At 52.6% G+C, this 27,434-nt stretch overlaps 1 protein-coding gene across 15 annotated transcripts in view; it reads right to left on the minus strand.

The window, feature by feature from the left end:
* Window positions 1-27,434, minus strand: part of ZNF618 (zinc finger protein 618) — a 155,428-nt gene that overhangs the window by 57,867 nt on the left and 70,127 nt on the right. For all 15 annotated transcript variants that reach the window (XR_014020395.1, XM_081279063.1, XM_081279062.1 and 12 more), the window contains exon 2: window positions 16,135-16,178. Coding sequence is in view for 14 of the 15 variants with exons in the window: in XM_081279063.1 (XP_081135189.1) it covers window positions 16,135-16,178 (44 nt within the window). In the remaining variant the exon portion in view is untranslated. The remainder of the gene's footprint in view (window positions 1-16,134; window positions 16,179-27,434) is intronic.

The following is a 27,434-nucleotide window of genomic DNA, read 5'->3' on the forward strand; positions in this document are numbered from 1 at the left end:
GCTCAATAAGCCTCTTTTTTCCTTCCTTCCTCCCTCTCTTTCTGTCTTTCATACCAGGGACTGAACCCAGGGGTTCTTTTCTACTGAGCCACATCCTCAGCGGTTTTTACTTTTTAATTTTGAGACAGAGTCTCACTAAATTGCTTAGGGCCTCACTGAGTTGCTGAGACTGGCTTTGAACTCGCACTCCTCCTGCTTCAGCCAGCCTCCTAAGCTTCTGGGATTATAGACCTCTTTTCTTTATAAGGTATCTAGTCTTGAGTATTTTGTAATAGCAGCAGAAAACAGACTAATATAAATAGTGAGCAGAGGGTGCAAGGATAGAACCTTACATGGCATGGATTGAACAGGCTGTGGATTCCGACCGACAGACATTCAAACCCAGGTTCTACCACTGTTGGGTAATGTGACAGAGGCCTGTGAGGGAGTGAGGACCTTGTCTAGACCTGTACATGCAGCAGAGACTGACACACTGATGGAAGAGCCAGCAATGCACTGTGTTTTTCAACATGAGAGAAACTGCTAGTGTTCCCACCACTAGCTGAGACCACATGGTGCTAACAGTCGGCCAGTCCTGCCTGTCCTGGGGTTCACTGGGCACAGAGACAAGACAGGAGGTGATGGAACAGCCTCCTCCTCAGAAGCCCGTCACCCCAGCTTCCTCCACTGCCCATGTTCTGAATCTGACAGACTCAGTGTCCCTCCCTGCTCCTGAGTCCTCCCTGGTACCAGGACACTGTGGTGGGGAAGGGGGAGCATGGAGCCACACAAGCTGGGTGTAACTCCCATCTGCCCACTCACATGCCCTGTGACCTTGGGCAAAGACTCCACTCCAACCCTCAGTTTCCCTGTCGGTCACAGGGGACCATGACCCTCGCTGGTGCAGGGGTGGGAGATGACGCCTGTGAGGAGCTCGGCCAGGGACCTGGCGTGGAGTGGATGTGCACAGATGGCAGGTGCCTGTACGACGATGGCTTAGTTCATGACGTCCTCCTCGCCTTTGGCAAGCCTTCGCAGCTTGGAGTCTGAGTTAGACTCCCTGTCTGAATGTCATGTCCACCTTGCACGCACAGGTGACGCTTACAGCTGTCCTCCCACAGCGTGCTAATGAATTCATCTCGGGGCACTGGTCACCTTTCTGACCTCCCTGTCTAGCTTCTAGCTCATCACCTCATTTTACTTCCTCTGCAGCCCTGGCCGCTCTCTAAAGATATCTTGTCCGTTTATGACTCACCAAGCCCTTCACACCTACGAGCAGGTCTTGGCAGTCTTATGTAGTGCTGCATTCCTAGCATCCAGCAGGCACTCAGTAGGTGCTCCATAAATGCTGTACTCAGTCAATGACCAAAAGAATGACCACCTCCTGATAAGATGGCACTGGGACTCAAGCCTCCTATGCCTCCCGAGGGTCCCCTGGGATGGAGCGGATCCTTGATGTGGGTTTGCAGAACTGAAGGACAACCATTTGCAACAGGCCTGGGTATGAATGCATCACTGGTGACCCTCTCCAGACCCAGGGCACAGGGCAGAGCCGGGACCTAAGCCCATGAGTCTGGATTCCCCACCCTCTGTCCCTTCTGCAGACCTACCAGCCCCAGGAGATAGGAGGTAGGAAGCAGGGCCATGGCTCTGCCCGTGGGAGGGCAGCCTCTCCTTGGCTCCTTCACCCTCACCCTGTACCCCAACACTCAGAGGTCATGCCGGATGATACAGCTGCAGCCGTGTGACCAGCCTGACCCCTTACTCAGCCCCTAGAGGAAAGAAGCCACCCTCCTTCACCCACAGGCACCATGGCTCATGACACCCCCAGCCCCAGCATCAAGGACACAGCAACTTCCTTCTCCTCCCCCGACTTCTGTGCTTTAGATTTACAAGCCCAACGATGCTTTTCTCGGATGCTCTGCATTTAATTAGGTGTCCTAATAACAATGGAATTGCAGAAGTACTTATATCACTTTGAATTAGTGGTGCAGCTCCTTCTAACTTCCTTAAAAAATTTTTTTTTCATATATCATTTTTTAAAATAGAGCTCATTATTTTAATTATATCCATTTAAATGTACAGTGGAGCCCTTGGATATTCTCAGCACGAATCATTAGGTATATTAGTGAAAAAGCACTCGGAATCTATCTACATGCTGACACTCCATAATCTATTCTATTTGTGTCGCTGTAAAATAGATTTATATATAGATAACTACAAAATAGTTGCTCAAGATATGCTATGAATTTTATATTTAACCCAAGTCACACTCCAACATAAAATCCAAAGTCGGGCACTAAAAGGATATTTTTCAGTAAGTACCTGCTATATGTGGTCACTGGCTACTGCTGACGCGGGTCTGCTGGAAGGGAAGCCAGACCCAATGGGCCCCTGCCCAAGGAGACTGGGAGCCCTGGCCTTTCTCTCAGGCAATGGTTCTCAAAGTATGGCCCTTTGAGAACTCGGGTTCCATCACAAAGGCTTCGAGCACATACACAGCTGGAATGGGGAGGTGGTTGTTACAGTTTGGACCTACAATGTTCCCAACGTTTGCATGTGAAAGAGTTGGTCCCCAATGTGACAGTATCAGAGGTGGGACTTTGGAGAAGGGACTCGACCATTCTAGGCTCAGCAGTGGGCTGACCTGACGGAGCCATAACCCCACGGCAGGACTGGGAGGTGGTAGGAACTGAGGAAGCAGGGCCTCGCGCAGGAAGTGGGTCTCGGGGGAGAGGGGGTTGTATCTCGAATCAGGCCCCTTCCCCCTGTCTCTGCTTCCCGGCCACCAGGAGCTGAGTAGCTGTGCTCTGCCAGGCCTTTGGGTCCTGACGTCCTGCCTTATCCAGGCCCAGGGAGATGCAGCCAGTCGACCTTGGACTGGAACCGTGAGCCAGAATGAGCCTTTAAGTTGTTCGTGTCGGGGATTCTGTCACTGCTGACTGACGCGGGGGTGTAGACAGGCCCTCCCTCCCCCTCCTTCAGCAAGCACGGCTCTGTCTTTGGTTTTGACCCACACACATCTGGACTTCTTCACTTCATAGTGGGGTACAGGGTGCTCCCCCAAATAAGATATGTTCATATCCTGAGCCCAGAATCTGTGAATTTGGGAAAAGGGCCTTTGCAGTGTAGCAGTTACGGGCGTTGGCACTGAGCTCACCCTAGAATTACTGGGGGGGCCCAACACGTACCGAGGGTCACTGTAAGACAGGGAGACCTGAGGCAGAAAGGCAGGAGGCACAGAGATGAAGAGGAGGCCGTGTCACTGCAGTGACAGAATGCAGTGATGCGGCCACAAGCCAAGGAATGCTGAAGGCCACCGAAGAAGGGACAGCCTAACAACAGGTTTTTCCCAGAGGCCACTAGAGAGAGAACCACCCTGGGGGCACTTGACTTCAGACTTCTGGTCCCAAGAACTTTGAAACAATAAACTTCTGTTGGTTTAAGTCACCTAGTTCACAGTACAGCAGCCCCTTTTCCCTGTGGGGGACATACTGCAAACCCCAGGTGGGTGTGTAAAACCATGGTAACCACACCCAACCCACAGACACTGTTTTGTTTTTTTTAATTTTCTGTGCTGTCTTGTTTTTTAGTGTTGCCTCACAGCCCAGAGATAATTTATCCTTCCACGTTTTATACCCTAGTGCCTCCTTCGCATCACTACTCTTGGCCATTATTAAGTGATAAAGGTTACTTGAGAACAAGCACTATGATACTAGTCAGAGAGTTTACCTGAGAACTGAGAGAGGTACTAAGTAACTAGTGGGCAGGTAGCACATACAGTGTGGATACCCTGGACGAACAGCAAACGAAGCAGGACTCTGTTGAGACTTCATCATGCTACTCAGAATAACAAGTAATTTAAAACTTACACATTGTTTATTTCTGGAATTTTCCATCTGATATTTTTGGGCCACAGTTCTAAAATTGCAAAAAGTAAAACTGTGGGGAAGCGGGAACTATTGTCATTTGTTAGAGCAGTCACAGGAAACCCATACATTCTATAGGACTACATTTGAAGAAATGGCTTGAGAACAGTAATGCTTATAAGCCACTGCCCTCTGCTACCCACAGCTTTCACTCTTTTTGTTCTTATGCATCCCCATTACTGAGTCTGGACTGTCCAACGTGCTTGAAGACTGCCAGGGAGGGTTTTCAAAACAAATCTCTTCCTCTGTGTTTTACCTGTTAATTCAAGAGCTTATACCCCCTCAGTCACAACCGGCACCACCGGAGCCTGGGGCCAGATGGGGAAACCAAAACACAGAACAGGACCCATACTTTGTTCACTTCCACACCCCGACATTCACAAGTGAGTAAATGGCAGAGGGATGAGCCTAGTCTGAAAAGTAACTCTGGCTCCTGTCCTGCTGCTACCACTAAACCCTGCAGCCTCAGACAACGAACCACGTAACTTAACCACAGACCTGAGGCCTGAAGTCACGCTATCTCTGGGCAGGCTGGAGAAAGAGGTCCAGGTGATGCTAGGTGCCCCAAGGCCAGATGACATTGTTTCTAGGCACAATTTCTATAACATTCCACCCCAAAATGCTGACACTTGTTCTATCAAATCATAGTAAATATGAAAAATTCTCAGCCACCTGAGCTTCACTCTGATTTCTGCTACCAATTCCCTAGGCTGCCCTTTCTGGGACTCGGGTTTTACTCTTGAGATGGCTCTCACTATGTGGCTCAGACTGGTCATGAACTCCTACGCTCAAGGGATCCTCCAGCCTCAGAAACCCAAGCTGCAGGGACAACAGCCATGCACCCCCGTCACGGGCTGCTGGGACTCAGTCTTTCCATCTGAACAACACAACAAGTGGGCTGGAATCTGAGATGTCTAAAGCCCTGGTAGAGGCCTGCCCCTCACCCAGCAGATGTGTGCTGTGCTCCTGTGCAGACCCCTCGGCCCCCAGATCAGCCCGAGGACCACTGCCCTTCGCCCAAGGGTGCCAATTACTCTGGCCCCTCATCTGAGACAACACGAGGGGAGGGAAATCCTCCCATCCCAGTGTGTATGGACACCTTGCTGACCTGCCTCAAGAACTCAGCTTCATTAGAAGATGCCACTCCGTAGAGAGGGCGACCATCTGAGGCAGAGCTTGCTACTCTCCGCAGATGCATGGATGCTGGGAGGTGAAATGAATTCACACACACCCCGGCCCAACTCCAGGGCCCAGTCGACCAGCTGCGAAGACCGATTTCAGACCAGCCCCCCACACCCCATGCCCCACTCCCACTCCCACTGATCAGTGCCACTGACTGGCATCTGCTTGCAGACGGTGGCAGGCCCTCTCCTTGGCAGTACTCCTTAGTCTACTGAGGCTGCTGCCTTGACCTCACCCCCAGAGCTGTCCCTCTAAGGCCCCCTGCGACGCCCGCTCTTCAACCCACGGCCCTGTCCACTGTCCATGCAGCTCACCCCCCACCAGCAGCCCTTACAGAGCCGCCCTCTGCTCTGATCCACTCTCTTCACTTGGCTCTGGATCAACCGAGGGCCAGGCCTCCACAGTGGGGCCACTCTTGTGCCCTCGCTGAAGCAACCTCCTCACCTCCTGACTCTGTGGGCAGCCCCAAGGGTCAGTTCTAGAACTCCTCTTTATCCACACCCCCATGATCTCAGGAAAGCTCATTCTTTCAAAGAGTAACTGTATGACGGTGAATCCCAAGTCCCACCTCCAATCACCTCCACCCCCAGAACTCCAGACCTGCACAACCACGTGTCTGACACCCCCACTCAGTGCCACGTGGGCACCTCAAATGTCACAGGTCCTAAACTGAGCACCTGCTGGGCCTCACTCTGTGCCAAGACAGGACAGTCCTGCCCCCCGCCCAGCGCTCTCCCCACTCAACCCTGGCTCTCTAACACCATGACCCACCAGCTGCAGCTGGCTCCACTTCAAACAGCATCCTGTACCCTGAACAGCCCCCGACTCCTCCCTCTCTCTCACCCCCACTAAGGAACCTACCAGCACATCCTGTCACCTCCACCTGCCAAGTATGGCCAGACCCTGACTACTGTCACTTCCCCACGGCTACCACTCCAGCTTGAGCCTCCCTCTCTCCCTAATCACCTGACGACCAGGCTCTCTCCTCCCTGTTCATGGCCCCCAATCTATGACTGAGAGAGCGACCAGAGCAATGCTGTTTAATAAGCCAGACCAGGTCACTCCTGGGCTCATGGCTGAGGGCTGAATCATCGATGGTCCTAGTATCCACCCAGCAATGCTCTATTACCCTGTCCATGTTGTCATCTGTTTCCCCCACTGGAGTGCAAGCCGCAGAGGGATGTGACTTGGTCTCACGGGCCCAGAGCACATGGTGGCGATGGTCAGTAAGAGCCTGTCCACCCTGAGAACCAGGTAAGGTCAGCATCAGCACCTGCCGCGTCTGACACCAACAGGCCCTCTCTGCAGTCCATCTCTGTCCCTGCAAGTGTCGATGGTCCCCGGCTTGGTGAACACGCAGCAGTGAGTACTCAGAACTGGGCGACGCCTCGCTCACATGGCCCTCAGTGGAACGGGGGCTGGGTGTTCTGCGGAGGCCAGTTTCCTAAGTGCCGCTTAGTCCTTGAAAGTTGCTCTTATCTTTCTGATGGAAGACTTCCTAAAATTTCCCACTTTCTGAAATGCCAAGATAGGGTCACCAGGTGACATCCTGACATCATCATCTTCTTCTTTTTAATATTTTTAAGTTGTAGTTAGACACAACGTATTTATTTATTTAATGTGGTGCTGAGAACCAGTGCCTCTCACATGCCGGGTGAGCGCTCTCCCACTGAGCCACAACCCCAGGAGGTAGGGTCCCCATGATCAACACCAACAGGAACAGACTCAGGCCTCGGGGGACAGGTGGCTGACCCTCTAAAGGTCCAGGGCCTGCATCCTCATACCACTGCTTCCAGAAATGCCTTTCTCCACTGTCCTTCACCCCCTCAAGTAACATGGAAAGTGACTGTCATGGTTTGCATGGGGTGGCCCCCCAAAAAGTGCGTGTTAGAAAGTGCAGGAATGTCCAGAGGTGAAATTAAATTATGAGAGTTGTAACCTCCCCATGGATTAACCCACTGACGGGATAATCTGGGTGGTAACTGTAGGCAGGCAGGGAGAGCTGGAGGAAGCAAGTCACTGGGGAGTGCCCTCGGGGACCTGCCTTGGCTCTGGCCGCTGTGCCCTCCCTCTTCCGCCTCCTGCTCCTGTGAGGCAGGCAGCTTTCCTTGCCCACACCCTTCCCGAGATCCCGGCCTCCCCTCGGCCCAGAGCGATGGAGTTGGCCGACCATGGACTGAACCTCTGAAACCGTGAGCTCAAGACAAACTTTTCCTCTTTAAACTTTTCTCGTCGGGTATTTTGGTCCCATTGATGAAAAGCTGAGTGACACAGTGGTGAAAGAAACCGCCAGGACACATGGAGCGTGTGCAGCACGCCAGGTGTGGCACTTTAGGCCAAGTAGTCACCCTCTCAGAGTTCCTTCCGCCTGACACCTTCTACAGAGGGCAGTTTCTGTCTCACAGAAAGGCGTGGGTTGGCCTTTGTCACTCAGCTTTCTAGTGACAGAAGCAAGTCTACCAGGTCTCCCGACTCCAAAGCTACGACTTCTAACCATCTGGACAACTTTGGCTTCCTCTTCTCAAAAGAACTGAGAAAACAATAGAAATACCTGTTGAATGAACCAACAAATACATGACTTCACCCCAGGAGCTCCCTGAGATGGGGCCTGCCTTCCCTGCCTCCTGCTGGCTCCAGGGAGCCAGGCGAGGCACCCCGAAACAGCGGAAGTGAGGGAAGGAAGGAAGGGAGGCTCCGCCTCTCCCCTCAGCCTCTCCCCTCAGCCTCGCCTGGAGCAAGACACAGGCCACCAGCAGGAGGGATGAGCGGCCCTGCACCTGCCGCTCCCCCGAGTCTCGAGTCTGCACACGTCACCTGCTCCTGTTACCCCCTCCTCTGTCACCCCCAGCTGTGACTTCCACTTCTGTCGTGGATCGCTGATATATTTTAATAAATAGTCAAGTAGAAAAGATTAGATTAATAGATTGAAACTATTAACCTATTAAACAACTCTCACCAGTCTAAAACTCAAAATAACCCACAATGCATAAATATATCATTAGTTTGAGATAATTCTTAGGCACTTAATTTTCTTCAATGCTCGGTGTCACTCAGCCACAACGTCGGGTAATACTGTAGTTTGGAAAGACGACATTAAGATTTAAATATTAAGAATAAATTCCCTGGTTAATTGAAACCTAAAGTGGGGGAAGCAGGGCCCTGGCAACCCCGCCAAGGCACGAACCCTAGAATGTGCCAGGTGGGCCCTGCAGTTACAGCCGGGGACTTCCTTAGCAGGTGCTCTGGCCCCCCGGGAGTGGGCCCAGTCCAGGTCTTTAGAAGGAATTAGCGCAGACGGCATTGTAATAGCACACGGCCTTGGTTCTCCAGTGGCCTGGCAGTGGTGCGACTCTGACCTGTCAGCAACATTTGGACAGCCACCCGTGTTCTCCCTGCACACCTGTCCACACACAGAGCGAGGCGAGGCCACCGGACAGCTTCCCCTCACCACGCAGGTGGGGAATGGAGGCCACAGGAGGGCCCGTGTCCACTGTCCTGCAGAGACCCTCCAGGGCACACACAGGGTTCCTGCAGACCACAGCGGGCAGGCAGCACCGGGGAGGAAAGAGTGGGGCTGTCCCCAAACCCATGTGTGGTGTGAAAATAAGATCAGTGTGATCCTGCCCACCAGCGACTTCCTGCCGAGACTGTGACTGAGCCATTATCCCTGTCTATGCTCTGACCTGGACCCCCTGGACCCCCTCCTCCTAGGAGTGGTGGGGCACGAGCTCCTCAACAGGACCCTGCTCCTCCACTTCCCTGCCCATGTGCCCGCCACACCCCGCTGTCCTCGACAGGCTTCTTCCTGCTGCCGCTCCAACTGGCCTCCCTCCACCCACAGCCGTCCTCAAGACAGAGGGCGACGCACGGAGGTCTGCAATAAAGCTCTGAGCACTCCAGGGACCCCGAGCCCAGGGTTACTTGCTGCCTAGAACAAGTGTCCCAGGACGCACACCAGGGACTGTCTTGGCCACAGGCCATCAAGAGAGGTGCAGTTTCCTTAACCCACCCAAACCTCCCTCTGCTCACGTGCAGATCAGGAGTGACACTAAAAACCAATGGAGAATGGAAGGACAGGTGCATAGGAGGCCCCACGCAGCACCTCGCCCAGCCGGCCCCCCTATCCACAGGGTCCACCTCCACTGTTCCACCAACTGCTGCCAGAAAATACTCGAGAAACCCGAGTCTGTACTGAACACAGACTTCCTGTCACTGCTCCCTAAACAGAGCAGCCTAACAACCACGCACACGGCACTTAGGTTGCATTAGGTGCGACAACTAATCCAGAGGTGATCTAGGGGTACAGAAGGACGCACAGGCTCCGTGCAAACGCTGCGCTGTTTTTTATGAGACTCAAGCACCCTCAGATCGGTATCCATGGGGTGCCCTGGGAGGAGTCGCATGTAGATTCTAAGGGACAACTGGACCCCACAAGGATGTTGTTAATGCTCTTTGCTCCTATTCCCACGAAGCCCTCACCAGACAAAATGTGAAAAGCTTGGTCCAACTATGAAAAGGACGAGCTCTCAGGACAACGACAGAATACTTCACACAGGAAGGGAAGGGAGGGATTTTCAGTTAGGAGTGGGAGAGGCTTGGGACACCCCAAAGCCAGGCTCACTGTGGGAGGAGCAGGGAGGGACAATGCAGAAGGTGGCTGCGCAGCCCGCCACCCTCCTTCACCAGCCACTCTGCATGGAGTGCAGAGGAAGCTCAAGCCCGGCATGAGCCGGCCAGCCAGCGAGGGCCAGGAGAGGCCTTCTGCGATCAAGGGCCTTTGGCATGATGGAGCCAAGAAACAACAGGTCTGGGCCTCTCAGCGACCACTGAAGGCTGCTCTTTAGGACATGGCAAAATTCTGAGCGCTCTGAACTGATATCTCCAGGTTCAGGAGAAGAACTGAGTTTGCTCCTGGAGCACCAGCGGGAAGGTGGCGCTGGGTCGGGGACTGGGCAGAGTTTCCCAAGAGACCCCCAGCACAATGCTCTTTGCTGGGCCACCCAAGCTCAGGTGCCCTTTAGAAGAAATGACTCATGGATTTTTATGCACAGGAATTGTGGTTTACATTTCTAAGACTGTCTCCTAAGGGCAAATTTAAAGCTGCCTGTGAATTTTCCAGAATCTGCCCTCTTCTACAGAATCTAGGGTTAGTGGTAATTGGTTAAGCAGAGGGTGAACTCTTCCCACCAAGGAAGTCTCTGGCCCCTCCTGATAAGGGTACAATCCCCCAGAATCAACCTGCAGTTTATGAGTTTTGTCGACCAACTTTGCTCAGAGTTGAGCAGGGGGAGACTCTATTGTTGGAGACAGAATCTGAGCTCCATGCACAGGAACATAACCTAGAGTCAAGATGAGGATGTCTTCTGCCTGAAATGGTCCCGGTTTCCAAATAATTTGTTCTGGGAGTACCACACTGTCCACTGACTAGCACTAGGCTGAGTGTGACTGTGAAATTTTGTGCAAATGAAATTAATTTGTTCAGGATGATTTTTATTTTATTGTTGGAAACCAAATGCCAAATAAGAAGATTATTTAAAGAATAATTACGCAGCCACACGCATGTGGTTACGATTAAATGGTCCACTGGTACAGACCTTGGCTTAAAGGGGGAGACCCAGCTAGTTCCAAAGACATTTTACTATTAGAGTGACCTCAGAGGAGTCTATCCTCAGTTCACTCTGAAAAAGAACAATTCCAACTGTCAGGCATAGCCACAGTGGTGCACACCTGTAATCCCAGTGACTCAGGTGGCTGAGGCAGGAGATTCTAAGTTCAAAGCCAACCTCAGCAACTTAGCGAGTCCCTAAATCAAAAAGTAAAGAAGGGTTGGGGGTGTGGCTCAGTGGTAAGCACCCTGGGGGTAATGGGGGCAATCCCTAATTAAAAAAAAAAAAAAGAACGACACCAGTTACAACCTCAGAAGGGAGGCTGAGGGGGGCAATGTGATCTGTGTAAACTACAAGACCTGATCCTGGCCCTCCCACAGCAGATGTCATACCAACATATCATCACTCTCTGCTCCACATTCCCAGGGGCCCTGACCTCAGGCAGTGTAACAGCCAACGTCCTAGCACTTTTCCTTGCTGCCGCAGCAATGCAATCAGTATGCTCCATCCCCACTATCTTCCCTGTGTCCAGGCTCCCTGAGAAACCAACTGTCACCCATGGCTGCCCTCTCCCAGGAATCCAGCCCGCATGGTGGTGATCAAAGTGTTTATTGAACACCTACTATGGTCCAGGCACTGTGCGCAGGTACACGCACTGTAAGTAGACTTAGTCCTCTGACAGCACTGGGAAGGTGGTCCTAGTGACACAATCCCTGTTTTACAGATGAGGAAACTGACAGGCAGAGAGGCTATGTGACCAACTCGAGGTCACACAACCAGGCCATGGGCAACACCAGGATCTGCACCCAGGCTGTCTGAGCTCTTCCTCTCTGGGCCAAGCTGCTTGGGCCCCAGCAGGGCTGGAGAAGTGAGGAAGATGCCCAGCAGATCAGGCAGAGAGGGCAGGGAGTGGGGGCTCTGGAGGGAAGGTCACCCCAGTCTGGGCCATCCTAGGACGGAACAGGAGGCTGTGCTTTTCTGGACGTGGGCTTCAATCCGGAGCCCTCAGGCCTGAAGACAGCCTTCCAGACACTCACCGCTGGCCCCAGTCACGGTTGCCAACTGTCCTGAACCAAGGCAGCAGCTCTGGGAACACCTTGCCCCTGCTGTTGATTCACCGACCGGCAGCCGAGATGGTCCTTTGCAAACCAAGTCACATCAAGGCACCTCTCTGCTCAAAACGTCCCGCGGCTCCCCATCTCATGCACAGTAATGGCACAAGCCCACGCACGGTGTCCAGTGGCCTTGCAGTGCTCACGGCTGCTTGGGGGCAGAGAATGTCCCCTGCACTGGTGTTCTCCCTGCCCAGAAGGCACTTCCCCAGACTTCCCGGCTCGGTCCCTCACATCTCCCAGAGATGCCTTTCCCGACCTCCCAGATTAAAGAGATGGCACCCGCTCCAGGTCTCCCTGTCCCCCACACTGCACCTGTGACCAGTGACGAGCACATGGTTTATGTGTTTCTATCATCTGTCCCCCTCCCCAGGACACCACTCCACAGGGGCAGGGCTTTCTGTTCTGTTCAGTGCTGTATCCCTGGCACCGAAGGCAGAACGTAGCGCTTAGTAGGCCCTCTGTAAATACCCATGAAGTGAATGCATGAGACTTGGTTTCACCATCTTCTCCCTCCAACCTCCCATCTATAGGATCCTGTCTCATCTTTAGGCAGCTAGAATGTTCCAGGGAGCAAGGGATCACGTGACTTCTCTGCCCTGTGTCCTGATCTCTAAAATCAGAGGGTGGGATTGGACAACCTGCAGAGCCCTTCCGCCCCAGGCCTCCAGCTCACAGCCGGCATCGCTCTTCCTCCCTGGAGCCTGCAACTGCACAAAACTGACAGCAACAGCAGCAACTCCTTCAGAACTCCTCCCCGCAGAGGCCCCAGGCCCAGGCCCTGGAGTAAGCGAGGCTCGGTGGCCGCCTGGCCATGTGAGCTGTGACCTGCACACCAGGTCATCCCCGACCCCGGGTGCTGGATCCCTGGTCTTGTAAAATCCGCCCAGGCTGGGTTACAGGGAAGTGAACCAGGCCACGCTCGGCTGTCCTTCAGATCCAGAACACACCTCTCCTTGTCCCCTCCATGTAACACTGATTCCTTCGCAGCCCGTGCTGTTGGTCTTGGGGTCCAGCCAGAGGCCCTCTGGAGAAATAACAAAATTGCATGTTCCAGGCCAAAAGGCGGCGCGGGATGAAAGCAGCGCCCGGTGTAATAACAGAGCGACAAGGCAGGGCCGGAGCCAGGCCCGACCGGGCGGGGGTCCTCCCAGGTCACTCCTGCCCATGGCCCTCCAGCCTCACTCTGACTTTGGGGAGCCTCCACACCTCCAGTTCTCATCAGAAACGGAGACTAAATGAGCTCTGAAGCCCTACAGAGCATCCCCGGGTCTAAAGCCACCCGGGGACATCAAAGCTACTAGTGGCAAGGCTAGGGCCACTGCTACAGTTCTCCTGATGCCTCAGTGTGTGGTTCACTCCTCAGGACGCAGAGATGGCCTTTCAGAGAATGCTACTGGTTTTAATCCCACAATCAACATATACTCACCTGGGAGCACCCCCAGAGCCCAGCCTTCTTGACAGTCCCCGGCCCCTAAGGGGCTCCTGGAACTCTGTCAACTGCTGACTTCACATGGACAAGCAGGAGGGGGGAGCAGGGAAGTGCAGGCCACACACCCAAGGAGCCAGACTGGGAAGCAGCCTTAGTCCCGTGGACCCCTGCGTCTCGCCTTCCCCGTCTATAAGTGGGAATGCTACGAACACCTCCCTGGCAGGGTTGTTATAAAGACAACACCCAATAAATAAATGAATGAATACGTGCAAACCACGTAGCTCAGAACTGGACGTGGAGCCAGGCTAAATGACAGTTGTTATTCAAGGCAACTGTGCTTTCACACTTCTGTCACACCCAACCCACAGGTTTGTGCTGCCTTCCTGGTGGGCACTACAGCCCCGTGGCAATGACACGGGTTAGTCACTACATACCTGCGGTGGAGAGCCCAGGCTCCTCAAACAAGAGAGGGCACACATGCCCCCCTTCCCCTGCCCTGACCAGCAGGCATCTCTCATCAACCTCCGCACTCATCCCCACGGACTGCAGCCTTGGGCTGGGAACACTCACCCCGCAGCTCTAGGCAGCCACGAGCACCACTGGAAAACCTGCCTGCTGTCCTCTGCCTGCCACCACCAGGCAGAGCCCCTATGAGAGACTCAGGCAGCAGAGGGTCAGGTAAGGACATCCCACAACTGGGATGAGGTGGACCTTCGTCTTGTGGCTCACTGCTGTGGACCCGCCACTGTGCCCACCACCCACACACTCTTAACTCGTCTCCTGGGTGAATACATTAGCATCTGGCCATCGGAGCCCACAGCACACAGAGCGAGTGCCCAACGAACACAGCAGGAAGGACAGTGGTGGGCCAGACCCTGGCCCGAGGCCACCATCGAGTGGAGAAAGTACCGGCTGTCAAGCACACAGCCACTTTCTCCCCTTAGGACCCTGAGCAGCCCCTCCCCTGTTCCACAAGCACAGTGACAGGGTGGGGACACCATTCAGGACTTCTAGTCCTGACTTCAGGTCCAGCAAGTGCCTCCATCCACCACTGACCACTCTAGGGACTCCTCCACCAGGGGTCCAGGACACAGGACGCTGGGCACCTAGGTTGCCACTGACATCTGCAGGCCTACCAGGCCCACATCGATGCCCAAGACAGACATGGCCCCTGCCCTGGGAAGCTGCCGCTCCCCGAGGGAAGGGGAAAACCGCACACATGCAAATAATTCAGCAATGTGGGCAGGTGACAAAGGCCACAGGCTGGGTGGCACGTGCCCTGAAAAGGAGGTTGGGGAAAGCGTCATTGAAGGGAAGATGGAATCGCAGGCTAGAAGGTAAAGGGCACCAACGTGGGAAGACAGAATGAGCATTCTCACCAGGCACGGTGGCATGGACCCATAACCCCAGCTCCTCAGGAAGCAGGAGGATCGCAAGTTCAAGGACAGCCTCGGACCTAACAAGATCCAGTCTCAGAACCGACAAATGACATCCTTCCGAGTGCACGTGGGTGGGTCACCCCTGGCTGCTTCCACACTCACTGGCAGAGCTGAGACACGTCAGAGGCCACGTGGCCTCAAAACAGAAGACATCTGCCAGGCCAGCAGCATCCTGTGGGTGGCAAGGGCCTGGCGTCTGGAGTCCTGGACTTCAATCCACCCTGCAAAATGCTGCCAGAGTGACCTTCCTGGCGCACAGAGCCAAACACATCTGTGGATTCCCTAAGTGTGTTCCAAGAAACACTTGCTCCACGGCATGAGCCTCAGGAAAAGTGTCTCTCAGTTAATGAAGCTTGAGGACTCCCAAACATTAGCTCTTTAAAGGCTCCGAAACGCCCCCTGCAGAGAAACCTGTTTGACTCTGAGGCACTTGTGGGACCTGCAGTCAGGACTGAGGGGGCCTGGAGCTGGTGTCCCCAGAGAGAGTGGCTGTGTGCTTGACTGAACTGGTGCTTTCTCCACTCCATTCTGCGCTCAACCCACTGACCTCCAAATTTATTTGGCCACAGAAAGAACACTCTTAATTCCCCAACCCCCACCCAAAACAAAACACAACACACTCTAGGAACATTTTAGAGCACTGCTGTTCCCTGGGCCACAGGGAGGGCTTTCCCGCTGGGCATTCACAATCTGCCCTGAAGTCCAGCAGGGGATGCCAGTGCCCATTCCACAGTCTACGTGTGTGCCAGAGAGCCACCTTCCCTGCCCATCCGCTGCCTTCTTCCTGCCTCCCATGCCCCAAGTAAAGGCCACCTGGTCACTCCAGCTCTGCTCTCCGCACTGCGACAGGAGCAGCACTAGTGCCAACACTGACCAGGCGCTTACCTGGGCCCCCTGTGTTGCCGTCCCCAGCTTAGGCCCTGGGGATCTCCTTCTCCTTTCTGGTGACAACAGCTCAGCTTTCCTTGAGGGCCACCCCTCCCCCATCTTCTCCCAGCATCAAAGGTGAAGTTGGACCCCTGGTCTGGCTCCTCGGAGTGCCCTACTGCCCTCACCTGGGGTACCTAGTGAGGGAGAGGAGCACAGGACCCAAGCGCATGACCCCAGCGCAGGGCACAAGATCCACACGCAGATGCGGGGGGAGGGGGCGGCTCACCCCGGACTCCACACTGCAGCAGCCAAGCTCCCCACCTTGGGCTTCATCCCCAAGTCTCCCCCGTGGGAGGGGCCAATGGCCAGTCAGAAACGCATCATCCTTGGATTCTAGCCCTGGAGGCCCACAGAAGGCACATGGAAAAGGCTGTCTACACCCTCACACCCTCTGGGAAGCTGTGGCTACTTCTCAGCAAAGAGGGCTGGTCTGACCATCCCACCTTTCCGGGAGGACCAAAGAGTGGTGGCTGTTGGTCATGAAGACCAGGGACAGGAGGAGGGGCTGGGGCGCAGGGGTCGTACCTGCTGGCAGTGCTTTTCCTTCCGGCTGCACTGGCTCCGTCAGCCTGCAAAAGAAATCCAGAACACCTCCATCAGCCAGGCAGAAGACACCGGTCCACCCACTGCCACCCGCCAAGCTCCCACTGGAGACCGGCTTCAGACAGAGGGGCGAGCGGGCCACAAGCCCCGGCCCCATTCCTCAGGCTGGGAAAACCTGCCCCTGGTGGTAAGGGGGAGTCAGGAGCCCTCGCCATCCCATTCGCTTGTCCCTTTAAACCTGACACCCACTGTCAACACAAACCAAGCAACCGCACAGCCCTGGGGACTCGGTGGAAAGTAAGTAACCAGTTAAATCTGAGATTGAATTGCACCATCTTTATTTTCAGCTGGGATTTCCAATAAAACAGTAGCTGCAGATTTATTCCTACCAACCAGAGGGGGAAAATCCTATTATGTTAAAATATTCTGTCCCCCAAACCCATGAGCAGGGGGAAGGCCAGAGAGTCCCAGTTCTTAATCTCTTTTATTTGGGAGTGGGGGGTGGGTGGGGAGATAAGGCTGACCAAATGAAATTTTCGGGAATCATAAAATTATGGTTCAGAAGGAGAGACGAAGGCCCTGGGCAGAGGGAGCTGCCTGAAGTCTCATGAGGACCAAATGACAAATTTCTGGGGTCCTGACTCCTAGGCCAGCGCTCAAGAGAACCCAGATGCAGACACGGAGCAATGCCAAGGTCTGCCGCCCCCACCAGCTGACACGAGCGCTCCTCAGCTGCCTCGAAACCCGGGCCGAAAGGAACCAGAGTCGGGATGATGCAGCTCTGAGACTCTAGTTCGTGTTTACAGAAGTTTTCCAAGTGCTGCTCAGGTCCTGCACTTGGAAACATCCGGGCAGGTGCCACAGAACCCCCAGGACTCGGCACCGATATTCGGCTGTGAAACACTGGCACGGGCAACCCTAAACGGGACAATGACTGGCGACCTTCCATAGCCCCCTTGCCCCTAGGTCCACTTTCGCTGCTCCCTGATTATCGTCATTTTGTTCCCAAGCTTTTCCAATTTCCAGACTTCCAAAAGTAAAAACAGCAGCCACCTTTTTGATGCGAGCTTAGAAGCTGCAGAACTGGGTGGTGGTCTTTGATGAGAACCCGCAGTCTACAAAAATAAAGGATTTTACCCTCTCCCCCCTCAACAAAGACTGGATTTCCAACTTCTCTTAAAAACCAGAAAACCCAGTGACACCTAGGCCCCAGAGTGACAACCAGCTGGAGCTGACAGACCTGTTTCTCCACAGTCCCCACCCCTCCCTCTCATCTTTCTTTGGGCACCGGCCTGGCCCTGTGAATGCCACTCTGCTCCTGAAGGTGACTCCCGCCAGGCGCAGGTATGTGGACACGAGCCCACATGGAAATGTGCCCACGCAACAGACACAGACACTTTCATTTACTAAAAAGTCCCACAGCGACAGGCCCAGGTCTGGCTACTCGGAAGGCCACCTTCAGCAGCTCTGCAATGTTCTATCTCCCACCAACATTCAGGAGAACCAAACAGGAAGTGGGGTGACACCGCAGAGCCCCCCACCATTTCCCACAAAAGGAAAATGGAAAAGTCAAGGATGAGCGAGGAGGGAGAACTTGAATGGGAGCAGGCAAGAGGTCTGCCCGCCATGTCACGGGAGCAAAGGACAGATCACTTATAGCCTCTTTCTGCCACCCGGCATTCCTCAGACCTGTACGTGACCTGTCATGATGCTTGTGTCCAGGATGTAAAGTGCTAGAGCACTTCACACCCATTTTCAATGTTGCTGTGGTTTCTTTTCTTTCTTTTTCCATCATAATTTTATGCAGCATTGACCGGGTCAAGTGTGGCAAACCATGACCGAGCATCTTGGGCACAACTGATTGTCTCTTTTATGAGCTGATGGCACTTCAGTTTTGAAGCACTAGGAGTCCTGGTCATTTCTGTCTTCCACTCAGTTTTAGAAAACAAAGATAAAACACCGACAACGTTCAAATAGTTCTCAGAACACGTTGTTGAAACGTAGTTGTGTCTGCAGACGGCCAGGTGGTGGCACTAACACTGGGGTACTGGAGCAGCCAAGGGAGGAAGACCACCTGGGCAGAGGGCAGGGGTGGGAGAGCCAGCCTGGGACACGGACATGCATGGACACAGTGGGAGACGTCCATAACTGCAGGTGTCAGCATCACAGCCATCATGGCTTTCTGCCCCCCAGCCAGGGAACCTGTGGTGCCCAGAGCTCAACTCCCAAGAGTGGCGATCCGCGGCACACAGGCGGGGTTTGTCTGTATCCTCAAATCCATCACAGCGGTCCCTTCTGCTTGAATTAAGCTTAACTTGGACCCTGCCATTTTCCTAGGCCCAAAGATCCAACACCAGCAACTTCTTGATCCCACCTAAAACATAAACTCACCTTTACCCAGCACCATGCAGCCTCATTCTCAACTTGAACCGAAGTCCAAGAGCACAGGGCTTCGGTTGGAGCCACAGTCTAGGTTTTGCCATTGTCTAGCCGTGGGATCTTCAGCAAGTCGCCTATACTCTCAAGGCCCCGGTTTCCTCATCTGCAATTCAGCAGGATGCTAACTGTAGGACCCACTTCACAGGACTGGTGTGAGACTTAAGATAACTTAAATAAGGTGACAGGTGCTCAGCACAGGCTCAGCTGTGATACCACCATTAACAAACCTGGATGTAGTTTCAGAGGCCACAGGAAACAGAGACCCAGGCAAAGAAAAGTCCTTGCACAAGATCACACGGTGGGTGAATGAGGAGCAGGGCCCACTTGGCTGTCCGGAATCTCACACTGTGCAAGTCAGACGCTTGAAGGTCCACAGCGCTGGCTTCACCCATGGGTGGGGTGCCACTCAACCCAGAACACAGGTGACAGCTCAGGGCATGGGAACTGCACTACCGCGGCCATCACACCTTCCCCTTCTGCCAAGGGACACTGTGCTCCTGAAGGATGCAGCTTCTTGCCCTCGCTCACTCTGGGTCTCCCTCTGAACCTCTTTCTCTGGAGCTGAGGGTCTTTGCTGGTGAAAACAGGAGCAGGGCAGAGGGCTGGATCAGAGCCTCCCTTCTCTGCCCCTCCATGTTGAGCTGACCCAACCTTAACAGACCCCTCTACGGCAAATGAAAGATGGAGGGCAGATGACCCACGGGGCCCCTCTTTCTCACTCTCCCATGGCTGGTGGCGGTGGACCCCACGCCCTCCAGCCCCCATCGGAGTGCCCACCCCCATTCCTACCCCACCAATTCCCTCTCCACCAGCTTCCCCGTAGCACCTGGGCATGGCTATTTTTGGTTTCATTCGACCTTCCTCTTCCCTCCCAAATGAATGTTAAGTTGTTCTTTTCCATTTTCTTATTAAGGGTTTTCTTGGAAAGAAAATATTATTCCAAACCCAGAAATTTTATTTCTAAATTTGTGCAAATGTAAGTTGTAAGACATTAGCTGCATTTCACATTTTGTGCAAATGGCAGAAACAGGCAATTCGTGTGCTACGGGATGGGGGCTGGCCAACGATTTCGATAAAATAAACCCTTTTTTAATTTAAATGCTAATGCACTGAATTAAAATTTAATAACTGAGGAAATTGAAAAGCCGAGCAGGAATATTGGAAATAAATCCAAGCAGAAACAGCTGAAATTAAAAATTCTAGAGAGTGGGAGGACAGCAGCTAAGCTGTCTTATATGATTACATTTTTTTTTTTTTTTCAGAATGAAGCAAAAAAAAAAAAATCCTATCTCTCGCTGGCTCTAGGGCAGTAAATCCACAGTGCTGTGATTTATTGCTCAATTTTCCTGAGGGAAAAAGGCTTTCTTTCATGCTGAAATATTTCATAAATTTCAAGCCAGCATAAATTCTTAATTTAAAAGTTATGGAGGTCACATTTAGTGCACTGGTACGGTTCCAAAATCTTAAAGGAATAGCAGCAACCAAAAAAAAAAAAAAAAAAAGAAAAAAAAAGGAGGGGTAGAATTTTTTTTTTTCTTTCCCATTTTGGTTTTAATTCACAAGTTGAAATTTCATTATTAAAGATTCCTCCTGGATGGATAGAACCCAAGCATGTGGGGAACTGATGTGTGTTTGTAAATCTGCTGTAAAAGATAGAGAGATAAAGATTTAATTCAATTATAAAAAAGGCATTTTTTTTTAAGCCACTTGAGGAATTTCTGGTAAAAATTTCCTCCCTTCATTGCCCGGGAAGGGGTGAGGGTGGGGGAGGGTGGCCAATGTAATTGCTTCTCTTAGATCTCCAATCTTTTGTGCACACTGATATATTCATTTGTTATACAGCTGTTCAGCGGCGGAAAGAATGCTGGGGCGCCCATAATTCTAAGCAAATCAATCAAAAATTAATGATTTGTCATGCTTGCACAATGGAGGAAAAACAGCTCCTTGGGTCCTGGCTGCCTGGGCTCGAAAAATAAAATGCCTTTCTGAGATAAGAGAGCTAAGCCAGAGGCTCAGGGAGGCTGAAGTAGCACCACAAACATGGGGGCCCCAACGCCCCAGCTCTGTGATCATGGAAGGGCCACCATCCTGGAGTGGGCACGTCCAAGATGGCGCCTCGGCCAGTCAAGCCCAGGACGGAGCCTAGACGGCACATCTCTATGGTGGTGTAATTAGGATCATGCCTTTTCCCTCCCCCACTGCAACATGAAAATCACTTCCTCTTGGGAGAATTGAAAGCCTGCCCCCTCCCCCCACTATTTAATTTGTCCCTGCTCATTGTTCTCCCAACACTGCTAATACACCACCGTCAACGCCTTCCACCAACTCTAGGAGACTAAGGCCACGATTCCTGCAGTGCCCACAAAATACCCCCAGACCGGGTGTCACTCCTCCTGGAGGGCAAAGACCACATCCTACAAATGGCCAAGTCTCCAGCACCCACTCAGGGCTTGGCATGAGACAAATACTCAGCAAATATTGTTGAATCTGTTAATTGGGATTATTTCTCTGGAGGTACCTGATAATGAGGTTGCCTAGATAAATGAACTGCATGACAATTACTTGGATGAAATACATCAACTGATCAGTAAGAATCAATTGCTCCTTTGCTCACTCAGCAGGTAGTTCTTAAACACCTACTATGTGCCAAGCACTGCTGGGCTCTGGGTGGGTAGCCTCGATTCCACGGGAGGACAATTCACGGTCCATTTTAGAAAGTTCACTGCGGCTGCCATGGTGGAAACAGAGCATGAGGCAGGGAGAATGCAGAGGGCTGGCGAGGCTACTGCAGGACAGGAGCATGTGAGGTGGTGGCCGGGGCTGGGGCTGCAGTGGTGACAGGGGTGAGGAAGGGACGGCTTTCGAATATACCAGAAGGCAGAGTCAATGGGACTTGCAGATGAACTAGGTGAGGGTACAAATGAAAGAGTCAAGCAAGATGCCAAAAATCTTGGGCAAGAGCATCAAGACCTTCCACGTCCCTCTGATGCTTGAGAATATCAACCATTAGCCCAGCACCATACAGCTCACTTGATGAGGGGAGGGAAGGGCAGGGAAGGGCAGGAAGACAATGCTCCCCTTCTGACCATGGATTAACCCGGCACCCAGAGGGGCCAGGTGACTTGCCCAAGGGATGGTCCGAGGCTTGGCCAGGCTCCCACGTCTTCTCACTGCACACCCAGGGCCATTTCCTCCACACACTGGGCCCTCTACCTCCAGAACCATGGAATGAGGCCTGGCCTCAAGCAAAGAGGACCAACTGCTTCCCCAGCCAACCTCAGCCCCCTGGGCACAGAGAGTCCTCACTTTATTCACCGAGTGTCCTGAAAGATACCTTTTAAGGGTGACTGTGCCAAGGCTGAACAGTGGCTTTGCAAGTTGTAAGGAAGACTGTTCTTCTCAAACTAAATGCATTATAAATTCTCTAATTAAACCGTGTCTCTAATTATGATTCTAACATGTGGTACTTGGTTTTTAATTCTGTTTTCTTTCCCAATTCAATGTGGCTGCTCTAAGCCACTGACCGCCCTGGGTTCCAAGCCTGAGGGGTGGGTGGAGATCCTGGGTGAAAAGAACTAGTTCGAGGACGGGTGCCTGCTGTTTTCCGGGAAAAACTCACAGGGTTCATACTAGGAGTGGGACTCTGAGCACGGTCTGGGGGGCATTCCCACTAAAATGAATCAGACATGGCTCCTTAGTATTCTCTCACCCAAACAGTTCTGGGTGTTACTATTAAAGTGCCTACTATGTGTTGGGCACCAGGACAGCTGGGGACACAGCCCAACAAGAATAATCAGGGTGACAGGCAGCGATGGCTTGGTGACTTCAAACTATCCACTTATGATTATCAGCTGATAATTCTGAACAGAAAGGGCCAGGTTCCATGAGCAACTTTGACAACATGATCTAGCAAGACTGCAGGGTCACAGGCCCTGGAGGGAGGGGTGTTTGAACAGGAAGCCCGGAGCTCCTACTCCACACCCACAGGCAGAATAGAAAATCTAGAGGCCAAAGGAGCTCACGGGCTGGGGGAAGGCAGCAGTGTCCGCCACCTTCCGGGCAGCGAGAGGGCATCACCTTGTCCAGCTGGGAGCCAGGTCGCTCAGCCAGGCCGGGCTGCTCGATGGTCTGTGTCTCGGGAAGAAGGAACCAGCCCCACCCCCTGTGAACAGTCTCCACCTGGAGGTCCCATCCAGGCTCCTCCATTGAGACCTGGCAGAAAGGAACGTGGGCGGTCAGGGGGGACCTCTTTTCCCTGCCATTTTGCCATGGAGCAGCAACAGCGCTCCACGGGAGAAACGTGAAGGCCATCCACGAGGGAGACGACTGGCCAAGCCTCCAAACCAAGGGAAACTCGGGGAGAAGACTCATCTCTTCCTTTCTCCCAGTTACGGGGCCTTCTGCCCTTAGTCTCTGAGGTCAAGTGTCAAGAAATGAATCTGGTTTCTTGGAATAGAACCAACATGGGCCTGTTTCCCAGAGGCGGGGAAGGGGCTCCAGGGTTCTTCTCTTCTCTACGAGCAGCTGTACCGACTGGATCTAGACCCCAATTACTGTCATTGTCACCAATGGCAAGCTGGTCATTGTAAGCACATGTAAATCAGGCAACCCTGATTCTGAGGCTTATGGACAGCCCTGAATGTACCCGTTGGTCCCCATATGGAGAGACCAGAGGCAGGGGACCCAGAGCAAAGGCTACTGTCATCTCCCAGGATGAGAGCTCAGACCTAGAAGTGGGGAGAAGGTCGAGCTGAGGAAACTTGGGCCTGGTCTCCCTCCCAGGGCCAGCTGCAGGACACACTGGGGACAAGGAAGCCGCTGGCCAAGGCGAGGATGGCCATCCTGGGAGTCAGCCTGGGTGGAAGGCCCGCCACTTACTGGTAGACCTCTGACAAGTCACAGCTTTGAACTGTCAGTTGCAAAGTGGGGTGAGGGTTGGGGGTCCTAGTGCCTACCTCTCAGGGCTGCTGTAGGGTGAAAGGGGCCGATGGGCCCTCTCCTGGAATGAGCCTTCACATCCACATGGGGTCAGCCAGAACCACTAACTCAGCAGAGGGACTCAAGCAGGGTGACCATTCAGGAGTGGCTGCATCTGCTGGGCACTTCGGGGTCCACCAGCTCGGGCACAGCGTGCAGCTCTTACTCAATATCCCCAACAGCCCCCCAAGGTCTATGCCAGGAGCCCCGCGGCCAGGAGAGGTCTCAGAGGCAGCTGGGTTGGGGGCCAGGACCCCACCCTAGCTGCTCCCCATCCAAGTCCACTTTCCAACCCTGACTCTGTCCTGCTACAAGGTGGGCAGGTGACCTTGGAGAGTGATTTTTCTCTGTGTTTTGGAGACGACACACTCCTCTGGGTCCACAAATGCTTCTCTGTTTGTTTTTTCTTTTTTCTTTTCTTTTTTTTTTTTTAAAGCATCTCAGTTCCTCACGCTCACACAGTTAATCTCTCCATTTATAAAAGAGCCAGTCATGTGACTAGATTCCACAAAAATTCTCTCTCCAGGTTTATGATTTTACAGAAAACTCCAGGGAAAACCGCCTGGAGCGAGTTAAAACCAGATCAGCCATAAACCATGTCCTGGTACAGCCTCACCACGCCAAGACTCAGATTACTCATTAAATATGTGATAAATATTCACTTCAGATCAGCAGGAAGAGGGGGAGGGTGAAAAAATAGAAAACATTTTTGAGTCCTGGGGAGGGGGAAATCCATTACAAATAAAAGGAGGTGAAAACTCCAAATTAGATAAACCCGGAATTGGGGACAGGGTTCTAAGCCACCCTCTTAGGTATCTGTAAGTGAGGCAGGAGGAAGAGGCTGGCCTCCATTTCCTTCAGGGGCACCCAAGGCTCGAGCCCCCAGGACGAGGTCAAATCAATGCCATTGTGCCCAGACAGGGAGAAGCAAGAGCCGCTCAGGCCAGGAGAACCCTCTTCTAGACGCCCTCAGTCTGCCCAATGGGGCTGCCAGCTGATGGCCTGTCAGAGACCTTCCAACCTTAACACCTGGGGCTCAGCAGACGCGGGTTCACATTCTGTCAGGGCCACAGACAGCTCCGTGACCTTGCTCCAGTCACACCACATCTCTGAGCTTCTATCTCCTCCAGAGTAAAACAGGTTAAAACCACCCCATCCCATGGCTGCTGGATACTGAAGTCTGCGACACTGTCCGTCAGGGCCAGCAATGCCGCAGGTGTCACAAACCTGGACAATGTCACTGTGATTACATGGATGGTGGGAAGTAAAATTAACACATTTAAAAGATTCTGATTGTTCCAGCAGGATTTATTTGGCCCAGTGGTTCTTACCATGAAGCTTGGAGGGAATGGGCTGGGCTCAAACCCTGGCTCCATGACTCCCAGGCTGGGTGACAACAGGTAAGCCACTTAAACTGTGACTCAGTTTCCTCATCTGTCAAATGGGAGTGACCATGGTGCTTACCTCACAAGGTTACTGAGGTCTAAATTGTCTAAAACACATAAAGCTCTCCAAATAGTGTCTGACACGTACCATTACCCACAGAAGTCTTACCTATGTAATTGTTTTTTATTCAAATGATTTCTCAGTTCATAATAAATTTTAGCTATAAAATTACCATTTATTAAAACTCAGGAAAGCTGGGCACAGTGGTGCACGCCTGTAGTTCCAGCAGCTTGGGAGGCTGAGGCGGAAGGATTGTGAGTTCAAAGCCAGCCTCGGCAAACGCAGAGCACTAAGCAACTCAGTGAGACCCTGTCTCTGAATAAAATACAAAACAGGGCTAGGGATGGGGCTCAGTGGTCCAGTGCCCCTGAGTTCAATCCCTAGAACCCACCCCCCACCAAAAAAAAAAAAAAAAGAAAAAAGAAAAAAAACACAACTCAGGAAAGCCCTCTTCCCTCTAAACCTCCGTTTCCCCAACTGTAAACTGGAGAGCTGGAAGACACGGGCTGTGACATCCTCCTCGTTCTGCAGCTTGCTGACTCTGTGGTTTCCCTCTTTGCTCCTTTTGTTTCATGGCCTAGATGGCCTCCTCCAGGACCACAGGATAAGCTGCAAGCAGCCCAAACACCACACCCTGCAGCCTTGCCCTGGCCACACTACAGGTTTCCCGAGGCTGGCTGTGTTGAGCACCCTGTGGATCTACACACCCAGGGCTGTGCTGCAGACGGGGCTTCGTAAAGGTCGGTTAAATGGACTAAAACTAGAATGGCACCACCAGCACTCAGAGAACCGTGGCAGTGACGGGTCTTGGGGATCATCTAGTCCAAGAATGGCAGACCACTGCACTTTCAAGTCCCTCTAATCAATGAGGAGTGGCTGCTTGGCACAGCGTGGGGAAAGAGGGCCACGGGAGCTCAGCAAGGCAGTACTGTCTGCTGTCTGCGGTGGGCACGGTAAAGCCAGGCCCAGCGGCTGCTTGCCCCTCATCTAGGCCAACGTGGTCCTGTGTAGTCAGAGAAAGTGCGGTCTCCTGACCCCCACCCCAACACCCTTTCCCAGGTCACGACATTCTCATTGGCAAAAACGTTCCTACGTAAAGGAGCTGTGGCCTGCTAAAATTTGAAGTAGAAAGAGACATCAAAGAAGAGAGAAGTTCAGAGACAATAAATACACACGGGAAAAAATACGAGGGAAGAGTAGGGCTTACTTTTGTTGTGGAAAAGAAATAACTACAGAAAGGCAGAGTACTTGTTCTAAGTAAGATCGAAAAAAAAAGAAAGAAAGAAACACAGAAAAGTCTGGAACACAAGCTCAAAGTAGAAATCTTATGAATTCCTATTGCAAAATAACTCCTGGTCAGCCAACCACGATCTCTATAAATATATCACAAGATCAACAGTCCGGGCAAGCAGGGAGGGGAGAACAACTGCATGTATTTTTTTTTTTTTCATAATCAAAATAGTTCCTCTCACAGTTGGAAAGAAAGGGTCCACCCATTTTCCTCTAAATGAGAGGCCCATGAAGAAAAAAGACAGAGTGTAATTCTACACATCCCAATGGGTGCACGCTGAGGAATCCGGGCAGCCAGACTATTTTGAAATTATTCTACAATTTTGTTTTCTTTGCTAAGAAAAAAAAAATCCTTGTGTTCTAAATTCATTAGGGCAGACGTGATTATACAGTGGCTTCCATGGGACCATGTGGAGGGGGGGGGAATCTGATCTGGGACTGTCCTGTAGGGTCTGGGCCAGAAAACCAGAAAAAGCCCTCTAGGTCTTCTAAATAGAGGCGGTGTTGCACAGGGATTTGAGTGTGTGGTGACGGATGAACGGAGAGGCTCAACAGGACAGAGGGGCAACCGGGATCAGTCCACGACCTGCTGCTCCCATGCCTAGGCCTGTCCTGAGAAAGGGAAAGAGATGGCATTACCGACAGTTGGAGCTGTCCAGCAGAAGGCAAGCGCTGCCCAAGGGGGTGGACCACAAAAAGGGAGGGCTGGGCTATGCAAAAACCACTGGGAGAGCCCAGGATGAGTGGGGACCTACAACCCAGGCTTCCTGTTCCCAGGTTCCAATCTCCCTGCTGAGCAGCCCAGAGGAGAGCAAGGGCTCCTGGGAAATGTAGTCCTGGGTACCACCAAGCACAGCAGGACGAGGAAGGGATGGGGCCTATGGTTTAAAGGAATCTGAAAGTCTGGGAAACAGACGCCTGGCCATCAGATCCCAGTCCCGCAACACTCAGGATGCCTGGGTCCCCCAGCAGAGTTCACCTCTGGCTCTGCGGAGAACTCCCAAGATGGAAGAAGTCTGAGGCCAGCTGGGCAGAGGGAGACCCACTCTGAGGGCCCCAGAACTTTCCAACTTCAAGGCCACTCCGGATCCACACTGGGACTTTCTGTGTTGTTTCTTCAATACCAGCAT

The sequence above is a fragment of the Spermophilus citellus genome, assembly GCF_964194105.1.
Source record: "Spermophilus citellus genome assembly, chromosome: 2".
Lineage (NCBI taxonomy): Eukaryota > Metazoa > Chordata > Mammalia > Rodentia > Sciuridae > Spermophilus > Spermophilus citellus.